Genomic DNA, 13876 nt, shown 5'->3' with positions numbered 1-13876 from the left:
TTAGTTATCCTACTGCAGAGTTTTATGCCTAAAGCCAGCAGGGGGAGCACAAAAATCCTGTCTACCTAATTTCAAAGGAGGAGCTTGATGATGCTAATAAACAGTGGGAGTGGTGTTGGTTTGTATATGTAATATTTATTACAAAGAAAAAAGCTAAATCTCACAGTGTCAAATACTATTTAATTCTGTATCCAAAGATAACCAGTGCAAACATATCCTTGTGCCTTTGCAAGTGTGGATAATAAAACAGAACGTTTGTGTGTGTAACAAAAAATCCTAGAGCATATTGTACTCTTTCTTCATCTTATTTTTGTTTTTTAACTTTTAAGGAAGAGGCTTAAAGAGTGGTGAAAATTTTAAGTTGCTCTATGATCTTGCGGACCAATTGAATGCTGCAGGTAAAGTCACCCCCCCTTTTTAGATACTGCTTTATAGAATCACAGTTCTTATGGTGTGAGTGGTTCTTCTTGCCACGTTTTTCAGCAAAATATTCTACCAAAGGCTGGGGGGGAGGAGGAGCTGCTTGTGCTAATGTTTTAACTGCATTAGCCTTAGATTTTACACTTAGTAATCAGTAGAATTTTTGCATGAGTGGCTTTGTTTTCTAATGGTTGGCTTCACTGATTAAATATCTGTGTGGTGCTCTTGAGTGCAGTTGGACATTTTGCTTTACTGGCTCTGACTTCTGAACTTGGTGTAAGCGATATAAGATGGCACATGTGTTCTATTAAAACTTGCTGGAACGTTATGGGAAGGCATATATGGGAAAATCCTCTTTTGACAAAGCAACAAGAAAAAATAATGGAAATATGCCAGACTGAAATCCTCACTTTTAAATATATGGCCTTTTGGTGCTGGGAGTAAGGATTTCCTGTTGCTTATGAAGTGCATTAGCATTTAGTATTTGGAAGTTTCTGCCAGTGTTATGGAGAGGGATTACTTTAAGAGCTCTTTAGAGGGAACTTTCTAAATATGTGCCCTTAATGTGTGGGACTCTTCAGTAAAATACATGTGCTTTTATGGTGGTATGAATTTGAGTTGCTAATATTTTAAAAGAAAACATTGGAAATATTTTCTTTCAACTAGTTGGAGCTTCCCGTGCAGCTGTAGATGCTGGATTTGTTCCTAATGACATGCAAGTTGGACAGACGGGTAAAATAGTAGCACCAGTAAGTATGGAAATAGAGCTCATAAGACAACTGCTGTGTTTGCTAGTATATGTGTTCCTTCAAAGCAATGAACTAAGTCTCTACTGAACCTAACAGGAAAACCTTTGTGTGTCTGGCATGATACTGTCACATAAACGTGCATTTGCAAGAACTACAGCAGCAAGCTGTGATGTAAATCTCCACTTTAGCCCAATTAGAAGTTTCCTGCAGACAGTTTGGATAGAGGTTTTGCAAGCTAGATTTCCTTTATAGTGGCCTATGTTAATCTTCTTCTTTAGTTTTCTGACTGCCATCATTGATGAGTCAAAAGGTGTCGTTGCCTGCATAAACTTTAAATTGTGTTGATGTGTGGTGAGGTCTCTAGAAAACCTTTTTACACATAGTTTAGATCATGGCTTCATTTTTAAGTTTTGATAACTATAACTTCGTTGTTGCATTGCATTCTAAGCAAAATTCTTGTACGAGATAAAAACACAAGGCACTTGAGAGAGAAGTAGTCTGCAAGTTGGCTGCTGTGTAGTGGGATCAGGAGAAGCATACTCCAGTAAGTGTCTTAATTTTGGAGAATAACCTGCAGTAATTCTTTCCTGCTGTGCATCCAGAGATGATGAGGGAGTGGTTTCTGTCCCCATGTGTCTTTCTGGGTCAGTGGAGGGAAGAGGTGGCTTGCTCTCCTGTAGAAGTCTGAGACACTCTTTTTGGTCCTTACAAGCCAGTGAAATGTGGAGAAATTGATATACAGATAAAACACACTTGAGCATTTGTAAAACAGGAAGGTGCAAATGGAGCTCATCTCAGTGTGTGATAGAATGTATGCTAGCATGTCCTGAAATGAAATGTTGAGTGGCCAGCAACGTGGGCCCATGTGGATATCAGATGCATGTGCTGAGCTATATAACCTAGTAAGCGTGCAGTCCTTCAGTAAGCAGTTATCTCTCGAGTGTTTATGGCAGCAGAAGGCTCTAATGAGCAACTTCTTACTTGTTCATGGTTCATGTTCATGGTAAGACTTGTTCGTGTTCATGGTAAGACTTGTTCATGGTTCACTTGTACATGTTCATGGTAAGACCATGTCAAACCAAACTATGGCTATTTTTCCACTAATACATCAGACAAGATAGAGCTGCACTTGGAAATCTTGAAGACAGGAATTTGGGCTTCCTGCAGTCTGTTGTCAGTTCTTCCTGCTGGGTTTTCTCGGTCAGGGTACTTTGTGCCTCTCAGCTCTTCTGTCTTGAAATGTGATTGGGAATTCTTGTTGGTTTTTTAGTTAAGTCCTCGTCAAGATGGAGTCCTGCTGATGATAGCCCTGCTGAAGGGCTAAATGGAGACATTTCTAGGCATGCTAGTTGATAAAGCTGTGAATCTGTATGATATCCAACTTCAAAAACAAGGCAAACAGGATCTGAAGAACAGATGTAAAACATAAGAGTTAAGGAAAGCATAAAAGTTTGTGGTTTGTTTGCGTTTTGTGTTCTTCCAAAATCTTGGTAGCTGTGATAACAGTGTCTGTGGAGCTGTACCTGTTAATATACAACCCTAACTCTTCTTTCTGATTTTCTTTGGGTATTGAATGTAGAATCCATGGCATCACAGAATCACCAAGGTTGGAACCCACAGGATCACCCAGTCCAACCATCCACCCATCACCAATAGCTCTCACTAAACCATATCCCTCAACACAACATCCAAACGTTCCTTGAACACCTCCCTGGGCAGCCCATTCCAATGCCTGACCATAACACACTGTAGCTCTAACCCCCAGCATAATACTTTCTCTTTGCTAAAAGAATTTTGTATTTAAATGTGATCTGCTTGCTTTGATCACACACTGGACATTAGGTTGAGTGTGCAGCTGCACCTTGGTCTCAGCAAATTGTTCCAGTCAATCATATCAGCACTGGCACAGAAAATGTAACAGCAACGTATGTGGAATTGTAGGTTCCACAGAAGGCAGAGTCAGCTGTCACATGCCAAAACTTTGGAAGACCAGGGAAGTATGCTGTGTGTCATTTAGCTGCATATTTTGAAAGGGCTTGAGACTGAACGTCCTTAGTTTTCTCACTACCTAAATTTCCATTAATAAAGGGGGAAATGCTAATCTGAACATAGCTCAGCTGTGGGTTGTGTGTCAAGATTAATTGGTGAATGTTTTTTCTAGAGCTGAAGGCACATAAACATTTATATTGAAAATGAAAGAGGCTAATTTTTGACGAAGAAATAATGCTAAAGCTTACCACAGATCATAGCAGTGTGTGAAAGTCAGAAGAATACACAGCCACACCACAGGACCACATCAGTGTTGTCAGAAAGCTCCCTGATAATGAATGGGCATTTCACTGTTGTGTCAGTAAATAATGCTACTATTGCAGGGTGCTGCGTCTTCCTGTCAGCAGTTTGATGCATTGCTCTCTCATCTTCCCATATCCTCCTTAATAACTATTAAGCAGGGAGTTATCTGAAATACTGAAAATGATGTGCTCTTTGTTTCCACTTGTTGGGTATTTCCTGTAGAAATACCTGCAGGGACAGCTTACAGTGGCTTGGAAATGTGATAATGGAACGTGGTCATGGAATGGCAGATTGAATTGATAAGCACTCAGTGTTGTTGAATAGAATGATGGTTTTTTTCAGCGTGAAGAGTCAGTACCATAATTGTGAGAAGAGTCAAAGCTGCACGGTGTTGACTTCGCATTCCCAACGCTCCTTTTCGTTTGCAGTCCTTTGGGTTCTTTAGCTAGAGTGTAATTCTGTGCGTTGGAAGAGAGTTCATTTGGAGTAGAACGGAACTTCCTTGGTCAGCTGAAGGGTATCTGGGCTGTTGTGCCAATCCTCTAGAAAATGACTGCTTCCTCTTCCTAGAAGAGTTCTGAGAGAACTTGGGATGTTTTGTCTGGAAAACAGCAAAGCAGCTTTGTGTGTTGATCAGCTGTATGAACAGGGTCCTGAGTCCTTCTCGTTGGTTTTGAGGTCTGTCTGGGCACGTGAGTTTTAAGCAGGGAAAGAATCTTGGATGTGAGGAGCAGTTGCAGTTAGAGATGTGCTTGTGCTCCCCTGCAGCTGTTGGTTTCTGTTGGGAAAGCACCTCAGTGTGTGCTCTGCTATTAATAGCCTCTGGCCCAGGCTCAATGCAGGACTGGAATGCGTTGTTTTTATAGGACTGGGACTGGGTTGGTTTTGAGCCCAGGAGGGAGAAGAGTTGGTTAGGAATTGAGGAGGAGGGGAGGTGCTTTGCTGCTGCCTTTTGCCTGTGGATGCGTGCGGAGTGTTGCTGGTCTGATCTCTGGTTAAGAAGGTAATGGTCTACAAGATCTGCTTACTTCTTCCCTTCTGCTTTTGGTTGGGAATTTGGTGAAGGAAGAATAATTTTGGTTGTTGGTCCTTCAGTAATTGCCTAACAGACCTTGGTTTTTAAGAGCACGGTTGTGGTAATGGATCACAGGACACAAGAACCTTGCAGCAGCTGTCCTCAACTGCTCACTTCGTAACACATGAACAAACTGCCAGTAGGGAAATGCCTCAGGTTGTTCTGCTTAAAATAATAGTAATTGCTATTGATATAGTAATGATAGAATGCAGTTGATCAAGGAGGGTAGTTTCACCATCTTCCTGTTTGAGAGTTAGTCCTGTTACAGTACGTGTCCACTGCCAAAGCAGCCACAAAACTCTCTGTGAGATTCTATCCTTGTTTATGTTGGGATTTATGCTTTTTGTTGTTGGTTAGGCATGGATTTTTGGTAATATTTCTTGTGTATAATTTTATTCCGGCTCCTAAAGCAGTGAGTGCATTATGTTTGTTTTTGTTAGTAGCTTTTTCTTGGTTTGAGCTGCTAATTTTTAGATGATTGCAGCTCTCTGAGCATTTTGTCTTGTGAAAAGGGAAGGCTGTGCATTACTTGGTGAGATGGAAATGAGGACATTTCAGCGTAAGTGAATATACGAAATTATGAAGTGTTACTTTATTAAAAAATAGTATATTCAGTGACTTTAATCAGTGACAAGCGTTTTAAGAGTGTGCTTTTAAAAGATCAGACACCATTTGTTTTCTGCTGTTTCCTACATGCAGGTGTTGTACATAAAGAAGAAAATTCAGTTCTCAGATTCGGAGCTGCATGCAGTTTCTATCAGAGTAAAAAGGAGCTTGTAGGGATGTGCAGCCTGGCTGCTTTGGGATGGAGATATCCTTGTGAATGCCTTACTATGAAGTGCTAGTATGTGGAGTTACATTCTCCCTTCAGCTTTCAGAGATGGGATCATAATGGGATCCTGTCTCTCTGTTTTTTTTTGTTTCTATGAAGTGTTGTCATTTCAGGCTGTCATCCTCTGGACTTCGGAAGGATCTTCTGCTCTCTGGAAGTGCATCCTTCTAGTTTAATCTCTTCAGAGTTCTAAGTCAGCATCCTTTCAGGGTTCAGCTCTCTGTCTGCTTCAGCTTTCCTTACAGGTATCCTAGCTGGCAGTGAGGAAGATGTGGCCACACCATTCTTTCACAATTATTAAAGGTGTCCATCCAGGGTTAGCCATTGGTGGCCACGGCTGGAAGGCCTGACCTTCACTGTCCCAGGTTTTTGGCAAGGAGGGTGCAGTGCAGAGGAGCCACCCAGCCAGCCAGAGATTCATTCAGTTAGGTGTTCACTGGCAGTTGTTACTTTCAAAGCTGAGCACAGCATAGTGTTCCAGCAAGGGGTAACAAGAAACTGAGATGGAAAAATTGGGAAGGCAGGAGTGAGGAAATGTGTGATGTAGTAATAATTGACACCAGATGAGATGGCTAGAAGTGTGGTGTGATGGCACAGAATGCAGCTGCCCTTGGTCATTGATGTGCTGAGAAATCTCAGGTGAGGGAGGCACGTGGGAATTCAGTGTCAGTGCAGTTCTGGTGTGATCACTGGGAGAAAACTTGCTGACCTCCTCAGCTTCAGTGCTTGTGCTTCAGCTTCATACTAGAGGCTGTCTTTGGTCATTATTAATTGCAGGAGCATCAAAAGGGTGGTAGATTTACAACTTAGTGTGTTATGTTAGGTAGAAAATGTTGGAGTCGGATGGGATGGAAAAGAAAAGCAGAATAACAAGGAGCACTTCCTGGCAGTGAGATGCACGAAGCCTCAGAATGGTCTTCTGCAGAGCAGTGGAAATCCTCATGTTCCACTTCTCTTACAAAGTGATGGGATGCTTTCTGAGCTCATGTGTGCTCCAGCATCTTAGAAGGCAGGCCTCTTCTGTACAAGGAGTGGCTTTTTAGCAGTTGGTGGTCGTCATCTTGCTTTGGGAGTAGCTGGAAAGGGGAAGGCAGCATCACATCATTAACATTATTGTATTTCTTACTTTTTGGTTGCTTCGCTACCAAATACAAAGCAGTTCACCTAGCCAGTTCTTTGGCTTTTTTATTGCTTGATGTTATTGCTCAGTAGGTAACTACAGACTGCTTGCACTGAAACTGAAGCAAGGTGTGTTTTATTCCAGTATTTAACTTCATTTTTGGTCTTTGACTCTTACATAAAGTCTCTAACAAAAGAGTGAACAAATTCATTCTTAGAGAATGTGAGAAGTGTAACCCTTGTCATCTTGCTGGTACTGACTTCTTGCTTTGGTGACGGGATGTTCAGTACTTCCTAATTTGGTGCACACAGAAGTGTCTGCATTCAGATGGGTGATGTGTTGTTTAGTTTCGTGCACCTTCAGCTAGCTGCTTTGTGGGGCCGTGCTGTTTGTGCATTACATTTGTGTGTCATGAATGGTCCAGCAGGTGCACATTGGGTTGTGTAATGGCTGGGCTGTTGGTAGTGAGCAGGTGGAAAGAACATGGGGAACACTGACAGGGCTTGGGAAGTTGTAGGAATATCTCATAATTCACTAGTGTTGAAAAGTAGCTTTATAGTGGCAAACTTTGTATGCAGCTGGGACTGAATTTACAGACTACCTTTCTCTGACTTGCTAAAAAGCCAGGGATTGACAGCCCCTTTCATCCTGCATTATCCAGTGTAGCTTTTAACTCCAAGGAAACTATGTTCACAAATTGATGCACTGCTCCTTGGGGGTTGGTGCAGAAACATTAAATTGTACTAAAATATTCATATGTGAGTGCATTTAGCTGAAAGCAATTGATGTGCTTTTCCCTCGAGAGCAAAAAGAAATTGCTGTATGGCCCTGCACTCCAGCAGACACCCTAACCATGCTTAAGAGTAATTACACAGCTTGTCTCATCAGGGGCACTCGCAGTGAAGAGGAGACTGTAGCTGGGGTGCAGTTTAGTAACGTGCCCCTCTTGGATGGGGCATATTGGACAGCATTGCTGCTGAGTGCAGGGTGTTGTTTGATGTACAGTGTGATATCAGAACCTGTGTCGAGCTAGCTCACGTTTTATTCCAGTTACATTTGGAATTACAAAAAAATGTGTGTGATTACATAAAATTACATTTTATTTGGTTAGTAGCTTGCAGTTGGAAGGAATCTCATGTATGAAGCAGTTCTTGTAATGGCTTCTAATTCCTTTGTGCTTTCACTCTGGCAAAGGAAATAAAACGAGCTGCCTTTAGAAAGAGGACTTGTGCCTAAGGAGTTTATCAGAGTGGCTTGTTTAGATGCATGCCACTGATAGGGTGATCAGCTGATGCACACTGAAGGTTTTCAGTGTAATTCAAAGGTTGACATAAAAAGCTATAGCAGCTTACAGCCTTCTTGCAGTGTAACCACCTCCTCTTGTGCTGCACCTGTGAAAGATGCGCCGTTGTACCCTACAGCATTCAAAATCACTGTAGGTTGCAGCTAAAAACTGTGCTTGTCATTCTCCTACACAAATGTAGCCCCAGCAGCCTCGAGGCAGCCTAAGGTGTTCTAAAATATTCGCATCAGTAAAAGTGAAGTAATGTTATATGCCACCAGAAATGGGAATTAGGATGGCTAAATGGTTAATGTGCACTGCCTCTCCCTATAAGATATGCTGGGGTCATGTTTGTGAGAGTTTGTGGAAGGAAAAAAAGCCACAGAACTATGCTAGATTAATAATTAATATGGCAAGTGAGAGAAGTTGGGTTCTCGATTTGGAATCTTGCCTTTGATATAGGCGAGACCTTTCAGGCCCTGCCTCCCAGTAGTGCCCTGTGGGATGCTGTGTGGCAAGACACAGCCAAGCACTGCTGCTGTGTGCAGGTTTGCTGGCAGAATCAGCTTTGTCTGGAGCCCTTGTGAGAAGCTTAAGGGTATGTTGTGTGCTGATGCTCCTGCCTTCACGCTGTCTTGGTACTGACACAAGAAGCCTTTTCTGCAGCAGCATGTATTTAGTGTAGGTATTTCCTGGTTGTACTTCTCACCTTCTGCTCCGTATGTTTCTGAGCTGTTTGGTCTGTTCAGCTTCCTGGCTGCTTGCTTCTGTTGCTGTGCTTTCCACTTCTGCACAGTGAAAGATTCGTGGTGTGACACTGACAAATTTGCAGTAAATACTTTCTATGTGACATTAAGTTACTGTGAGGGAAGACAGTTCTCTCTGATGGCACGTCCCTGTCCCACCAAAACTATGCTCTCTCCCTTTTTTCCTCTTAAATTACTATTAAGGCTTCATCTCAGACAGTGCAGGGAGCCCTTTGGTGCGGTGTCTGCTTGCTGTGTTGTTTTCCTTGTGCAGCACAGCGCTGGCAGCAGTGAGAGCCTGCCCATGTGCAAGCACCAGGGAGTGCAGAAATGCCTCTCTACTCACTAGACTTTGGCATAAGTGCCTCTAATTGCTGGCTGCAGATCAATCACCTGACAGCAGTAATTAGAGCAGCTTCCAGGGCTCTGAAGAGCAGCAATGTGAAGCTGGTGTAAAGCCATCTTTGTTGGCACCTGAGAGATGTGATGCAGAGCTTTGTTCCCTGGCCTGTGTGCCCATAGATGAGCCCTGAAGAGCTGAGATCTTCTCCCAGACCTCGTGTGCCCTCTGCTGCGATGGCCAATTGGAGTCCCGCTGCCCTGTGGCTGCTCCATGGCACTGCTCTGCTCTCCACCTTCCTCCCTCTTTTCTTTATAGTGCCTGGGACAGTGAGCACTACCACAGCAGAAGTGCTAGGACTCAGCTAAAGCCAGGATGGAGGTCAGTGATTTCAGGGGAAGCATCAAAACAAGGGGGTTACCCTGAGAGGGACTGAAAGAGATCAGAATTTTGGAGGCCTTCTTGACCTCTCCATATGTGTAATTGATTTTTTTCCTTGGAGAATCTGAGCAGTCTCAAATCCTTATCATTCAGGTCTCATTTTTCCTTTTAATAAATAGTAGAATAAATTTAAATCAAGACTTAAGCCGTCACATCTGTTGTGCAGCCTTGGCCTGCTGCTGGGCAGCATACTGTCATGTGTTACCTGTGTGAAAGCATTACTGAGGTGTTCCACCATTGGTGCTGCAAGGCATTGAGCAACCAGTTGTTTTGGCTGGAGAGCCAAGAGCTCATAACCTAGAAGGGCACGGCTTAGAGGCAGAATGAAGGCTTTTTAGATGAGCCCAGTAATTTAGAAATGTCTTTTTTAATGAAGCATCCTTGTCTTTCCCAGATATTTTAGTCAAATATATACATAAGCATCTGGCTCCTGGTTAGCTGGATTCCTTCCAAGGACTGAACCTTATGATGTTAAACAGAGTGATAAGAGTATCTGGCAGTCTGGATGACTGGCATTTAATGAATTGCTCTAAAAAAAAAATCATATTACAGTAATGTGCTTTTGAAAAGAGCTTGTATTAAAGACTATATGATGTTACAGCGATTTCTTCTGTAACATCTGTTCTTTTATTTGGTATAATTAAAATATTGCATTCTTACCATGAGGTCTTACGTGTACATATTGTATTACAGCGCAGCTGTGGGTAAAGTGAGTTGACCTCCAGTACCAATCTGTGCACTGAGAAGCAGTGGAGACTCAGAAGTTGTTGAGTCTCTTCAGCAGCTGTGCTGCTTTTGTGCAGATACACAGACCAGATTCTGTGCTTCAGTTTCAAAGCAAACCGTTCTGATAGGAGATATTTTGTTCCTGCTGTCTGCCTCCCACTTAGCTGTTACGGGAGATCTCCTACGCTTTTCTGCACAAGCTGTTCTTCATTTGCCTGTCCCTGTTTAAAGGTGAATGCAGTAGGTGGAGTCTGTAGCTGTAGATGTGTCAGAAAGCAGTCATCTCTTCACTGCCGTTGATATGGCAGCTATCAGCCTGTATGGAAAATGCAGGCTGCCTTCTCTCTGTGTTGGAACACCTCCGTTTGAGCCTCTTCTGGAGTTGGTGACTGTCCTACAGCTGTGCTTCGGTCTGCTGTGTTAAAAGCTGCTTAACTGCAACGCACATCCTAAGCTGTGGAAGAACGAGGTCTCTTTTCTCCCATTTACTCCCTCTGACTCCAAAGATCCTTCTTGGTTTAGGTCTGTGTGTTCTTAGACGCCAGCTAACTGTGGTAGTGATGAGAAACAAATTCTCTTAAATGTTTTGTGTCTTCATGAGGACATATAAATACAGTGTTTGAATTGGTTTGACAGAGGATCCCCAGCTGGTTTTGTGTGCTCCAGTTGCCTCTTCTGTGGCTGAGAGTGTGAGAAGTAATTTCTTTGTTTTTCTTCTGTAATGTCAGGCAGCTGAGTGCTGCAGGTCTGCGTGCTGCTCGGACTTGGGCTGCTGGAAGAGCTGTCACTGAGCTGAACATATGCATGGTTTTGGGTAGGCTACACACAGGGTCATTTTCAGCCCAAGGGGAAGAAACTACTTTCCTGCTGTGAATTAACGTCAATGCAGAGCGACTTGCTTATAAATCTTCACCTGTTTTAAGTTTCTTTGGAGATGCCAGGTTGGCAGTCGCAGAGCATAGCAATTTCCTGCCCGTGTGGTGCCTACCTGAGCACTTCTTTGCTCATCCACCACAGGAGCTGGTAGTGAATGGGGAGGGAGAAGAGCTTTAAGGCATGTATATGTTGGGGTTTGGACTGAGCAATAGAAAACTGTCACTGCAAGTGGAAATTGTGGTAGCCCACTGCTGTGCCTGAAATGCTTTATCCTGCCGTATGGGAAACTTTCTGAAGGTGTGGGCACCTGAATCCCAGCTTTGTGTGTTCTGTCTTACCCTTAGCAGGGTCACAGAGGCCTCAGACCAAAAAATCTTGTCTTTCTCTTCAGGAACTGCATTATCCATTTGTAGGTTATGTTGCTCAGTACTTGTTTTGGCCGTCCCTGGGGTCACGAGTAGCACTGATTGCCCTCTGCTCTGTCTGAACAGTGCCCTACATTTGATGCAGATCTCTGTTTTTTCCAATCTGTCTTTGCCGGGGGCTCCTTTGGGATTCTCCTTTTACAACTGCATCCCAAAGTGGGAAAGGGAACCAATCACGAGCCACATTTAATATAGGCAACCACTGTCATATAAAAACTGCTGTGTGTAATTGATCCCGAGCAAGGCTTGTGAGAGCTGACCAAAACTGTCGTGCATTCTGACAATGTGTCCTTTTTGTTTTCTTTTAGGAACTTTATATTGCTGTGGGAATATCTGGAGCAATCCAGCACTTGGCTGGGATGAAGGACAGCAAGGTATGTCAGAGCTGGGGGTGCTGGAAGAACTGTTGAGGAAGGAGGGGAGTTTATTCTTTGCTTCTCATCAGCACTTCAATAACTTCCCACTTTGTGCAGTGTTACGATTGTCATTTTGTCTGCTGCCTTAAAACGTGCCTCACTACGCCTTGCTGAGTGAGGTTGTGGTGGAGCACCTAATGCAGTACAGTGCTGCACTAAGCCTGAAGGATTAAGCAAGAGCTAATTCAGTTATGTATTAAAAGAACAGCAACAGAAGACACACACACACGCCTGAATTCTATACAATAGATGCATTTGCATTTATTTCAGAGTATGACATATTAATTCATGCATAACAGTGTGTAATTTGAATTATGAACTTACTATTCCATAAAGTAAAAGATGTCTCTGACATTCCTGCGTTTAGCTATTCAAATGGAAACCTATTATAAAATGGCAGTCAAACTTTAAAAGGCTTAACTCATTAGTTGCTGAAGCAAATAATCTGCAACTGGCATTGCCAGTTTGGTCCACAGTGCAATGTTGGGAAAGAGCAGCAGAATTACTTGCTGCATCCCGCTGTCAGGTGCCAAACACTTCAAACCAAACCAAATAAAATGAAAGCTGTCCTGCTTCCTGCTGAGGAATTGTAGAGAAAAAGGATTGATTTAGTTTTCTACTTCCAGGGAACTTTTCAGAAGCTTTGCTGGGTTGGGGTTTGTCTTCTGGCAGCCAGGAATTGGAGTAGCTTGTAAAACCATCACAAGCAGAGGAAAAAATGTGCAAAGCCTTGCAGACAGATCCCTAAAATCATCCTTTGTGTCTGAGCAGTGATAGACTGCAATGGGCTCACATGGCTGTATGTATCCCCACAAGCCAACCTGCGTGGTAGGGTGATCCATGCTGCTGCTTAGTTCTTTTTGCACATATTACTCAAATCAAATGTTTCTGGGGGGAAATGTGGGCGCAGCAGCCTTTTTTGGGTCTCACCCTTCTGAAATGGGCGCAAGCTATTCTCACTTGTCTCCACAGTTGAGGAAGAAGCAGTCAAAATTGAGGATCATTGATGGGTGGAGCTGAAGGTCACTGCTGAGGAGGGAGATAGAGGTGTGGATAATGGCACAGCAGTGTGCTCTCAGTGGCCTAAGTGGAAATAGGGTCAGTGCAGCCTCCCCTGCTTGTTGCTGTGCAGCAACAGGGAGACGTGGGGGCAGAGCAGGAGCAGTGCTGGCGCAGTGCTGGCGCAGCCATCTCTGCAAAGCCTCTGCTCTTTTTGCCTTTCCAGCACCGTGTTTGATATTTTGAGATGTTTTTATATCAAATAAGATAAAGTTTGTCAGTAGGAGAAACGTACTTAGGTTTATTTTCACCCAGAGATGACACTTTTTCTGTAGTAAAAAAATAGGTGCATTCTGAACTTCAGTTTTGCTTCCATGTGTTTGAAGTGGATCCTGCTTTCCTTTCTGCCTGAGTGCAGGTGTTGGAGTTGCTGAAAAGTTCCCATTTATACAAACAAAAGAGTTTTGCAGCCATGGAAACTGCCCCTGGATTTCCCCCATCCTCCCATTGGCACCATGCACCCTCTGGCACTGTGAACTCGCACACTTCAGGATATGCTTTCCAAAGTGCTTTCTACTGAGCAAAGCGAGTCATTTTTGTCCTCTTACAGTAAGGTAGAAAATGCAGCTTTGGAGGAGGCCTGGCGAGTCCCTGTTGCTTTCCATACTTATTTCAGTTCCCTCCTGAGGTAGTTACAGCATCTTTTCTTTCTAAGAGATGTAACTTACGAAAGTTTGCTGTAATCGTTGCAAGCCAAGTGATGCTTTTTCTTCTTAGGGTGGGAAGTCTGACTGTGGAGATGAGGTAGAGAACCAGATCTTACAAAAAGTCCCTTCAGCAGGAGGAGGCAGAGGAGGGCTGGGGCTGCCAACTGCAGTTGAAGGCAGATGCTTTTGGAGCAGCCGTTGCTACTTTGTTTTGGTCAGTGTGACGCAGCATTTCCCATTGAGGCTTCCAGGGCTGTGGGCCTGAAGGAGGAAGCGCAGGGAGCTGAGTCTGCAGGGTTGGTGGCTGGAGGCGTGCTGTGTGGTGAAGGGACAAGCTCTGAGAGTTGCAGTTCCTGCAAGCCTCTCCCTTGTGCCTGGTGACAGCGGGGGCTTGGGGCCTGCTGCCTGCCCACAGCAGGGCTCGCTGGGG

The 13876-nt window shown here is 43.7% G+C and overlaps 1 protein-coding gene across 2 annotated transcripts in view; it reads left to right on the top strand.

Moving 5' to 3' along the window:
• ETFA (electron transfer flavoprotein subunit alpha) overlaps positions 1-13876 on the top strand; it is a 30043-nt gene that overhangs the window by 13718 nt on the left and 2449 nt on the right. For both annotated transcript variants that reach the window (XM_048956217.1, XM_048956216.1), the window contains exons 8-10: positions 330-398; positions 1087-1169; positions 11633-11698. In XM_048956217.1, coding sequence (XP_048812174.1) covers positions 330-398; positions 1087-1169; positions 11633-11698 — 218 coding nt within the window. The remainder of the gene's footprint in view (positions 1-329; positions 399-1086; positions 1170-11632; positions 11699-13876) is intronic.

Source organism: Lagopus muta, chromosome 10 (assembly GCF_023343835.1).
Source record: "Lagopus muta isolate bLagMut1 chromosome 10, bLagMut1 primary, whole genome shotgun sequence".
Classification (NCBI taxonomy): Eukaryota; Metazoa; Chordata; class Aves; order Galliformes; family Phasianidae; genus Lagopus; species Lagopus muta.
The sequence above is the reverse complement of the archived record's forward strand: the minus strand, read 5'-3'. Positions and strand labels throughout refer to the sequence as shown.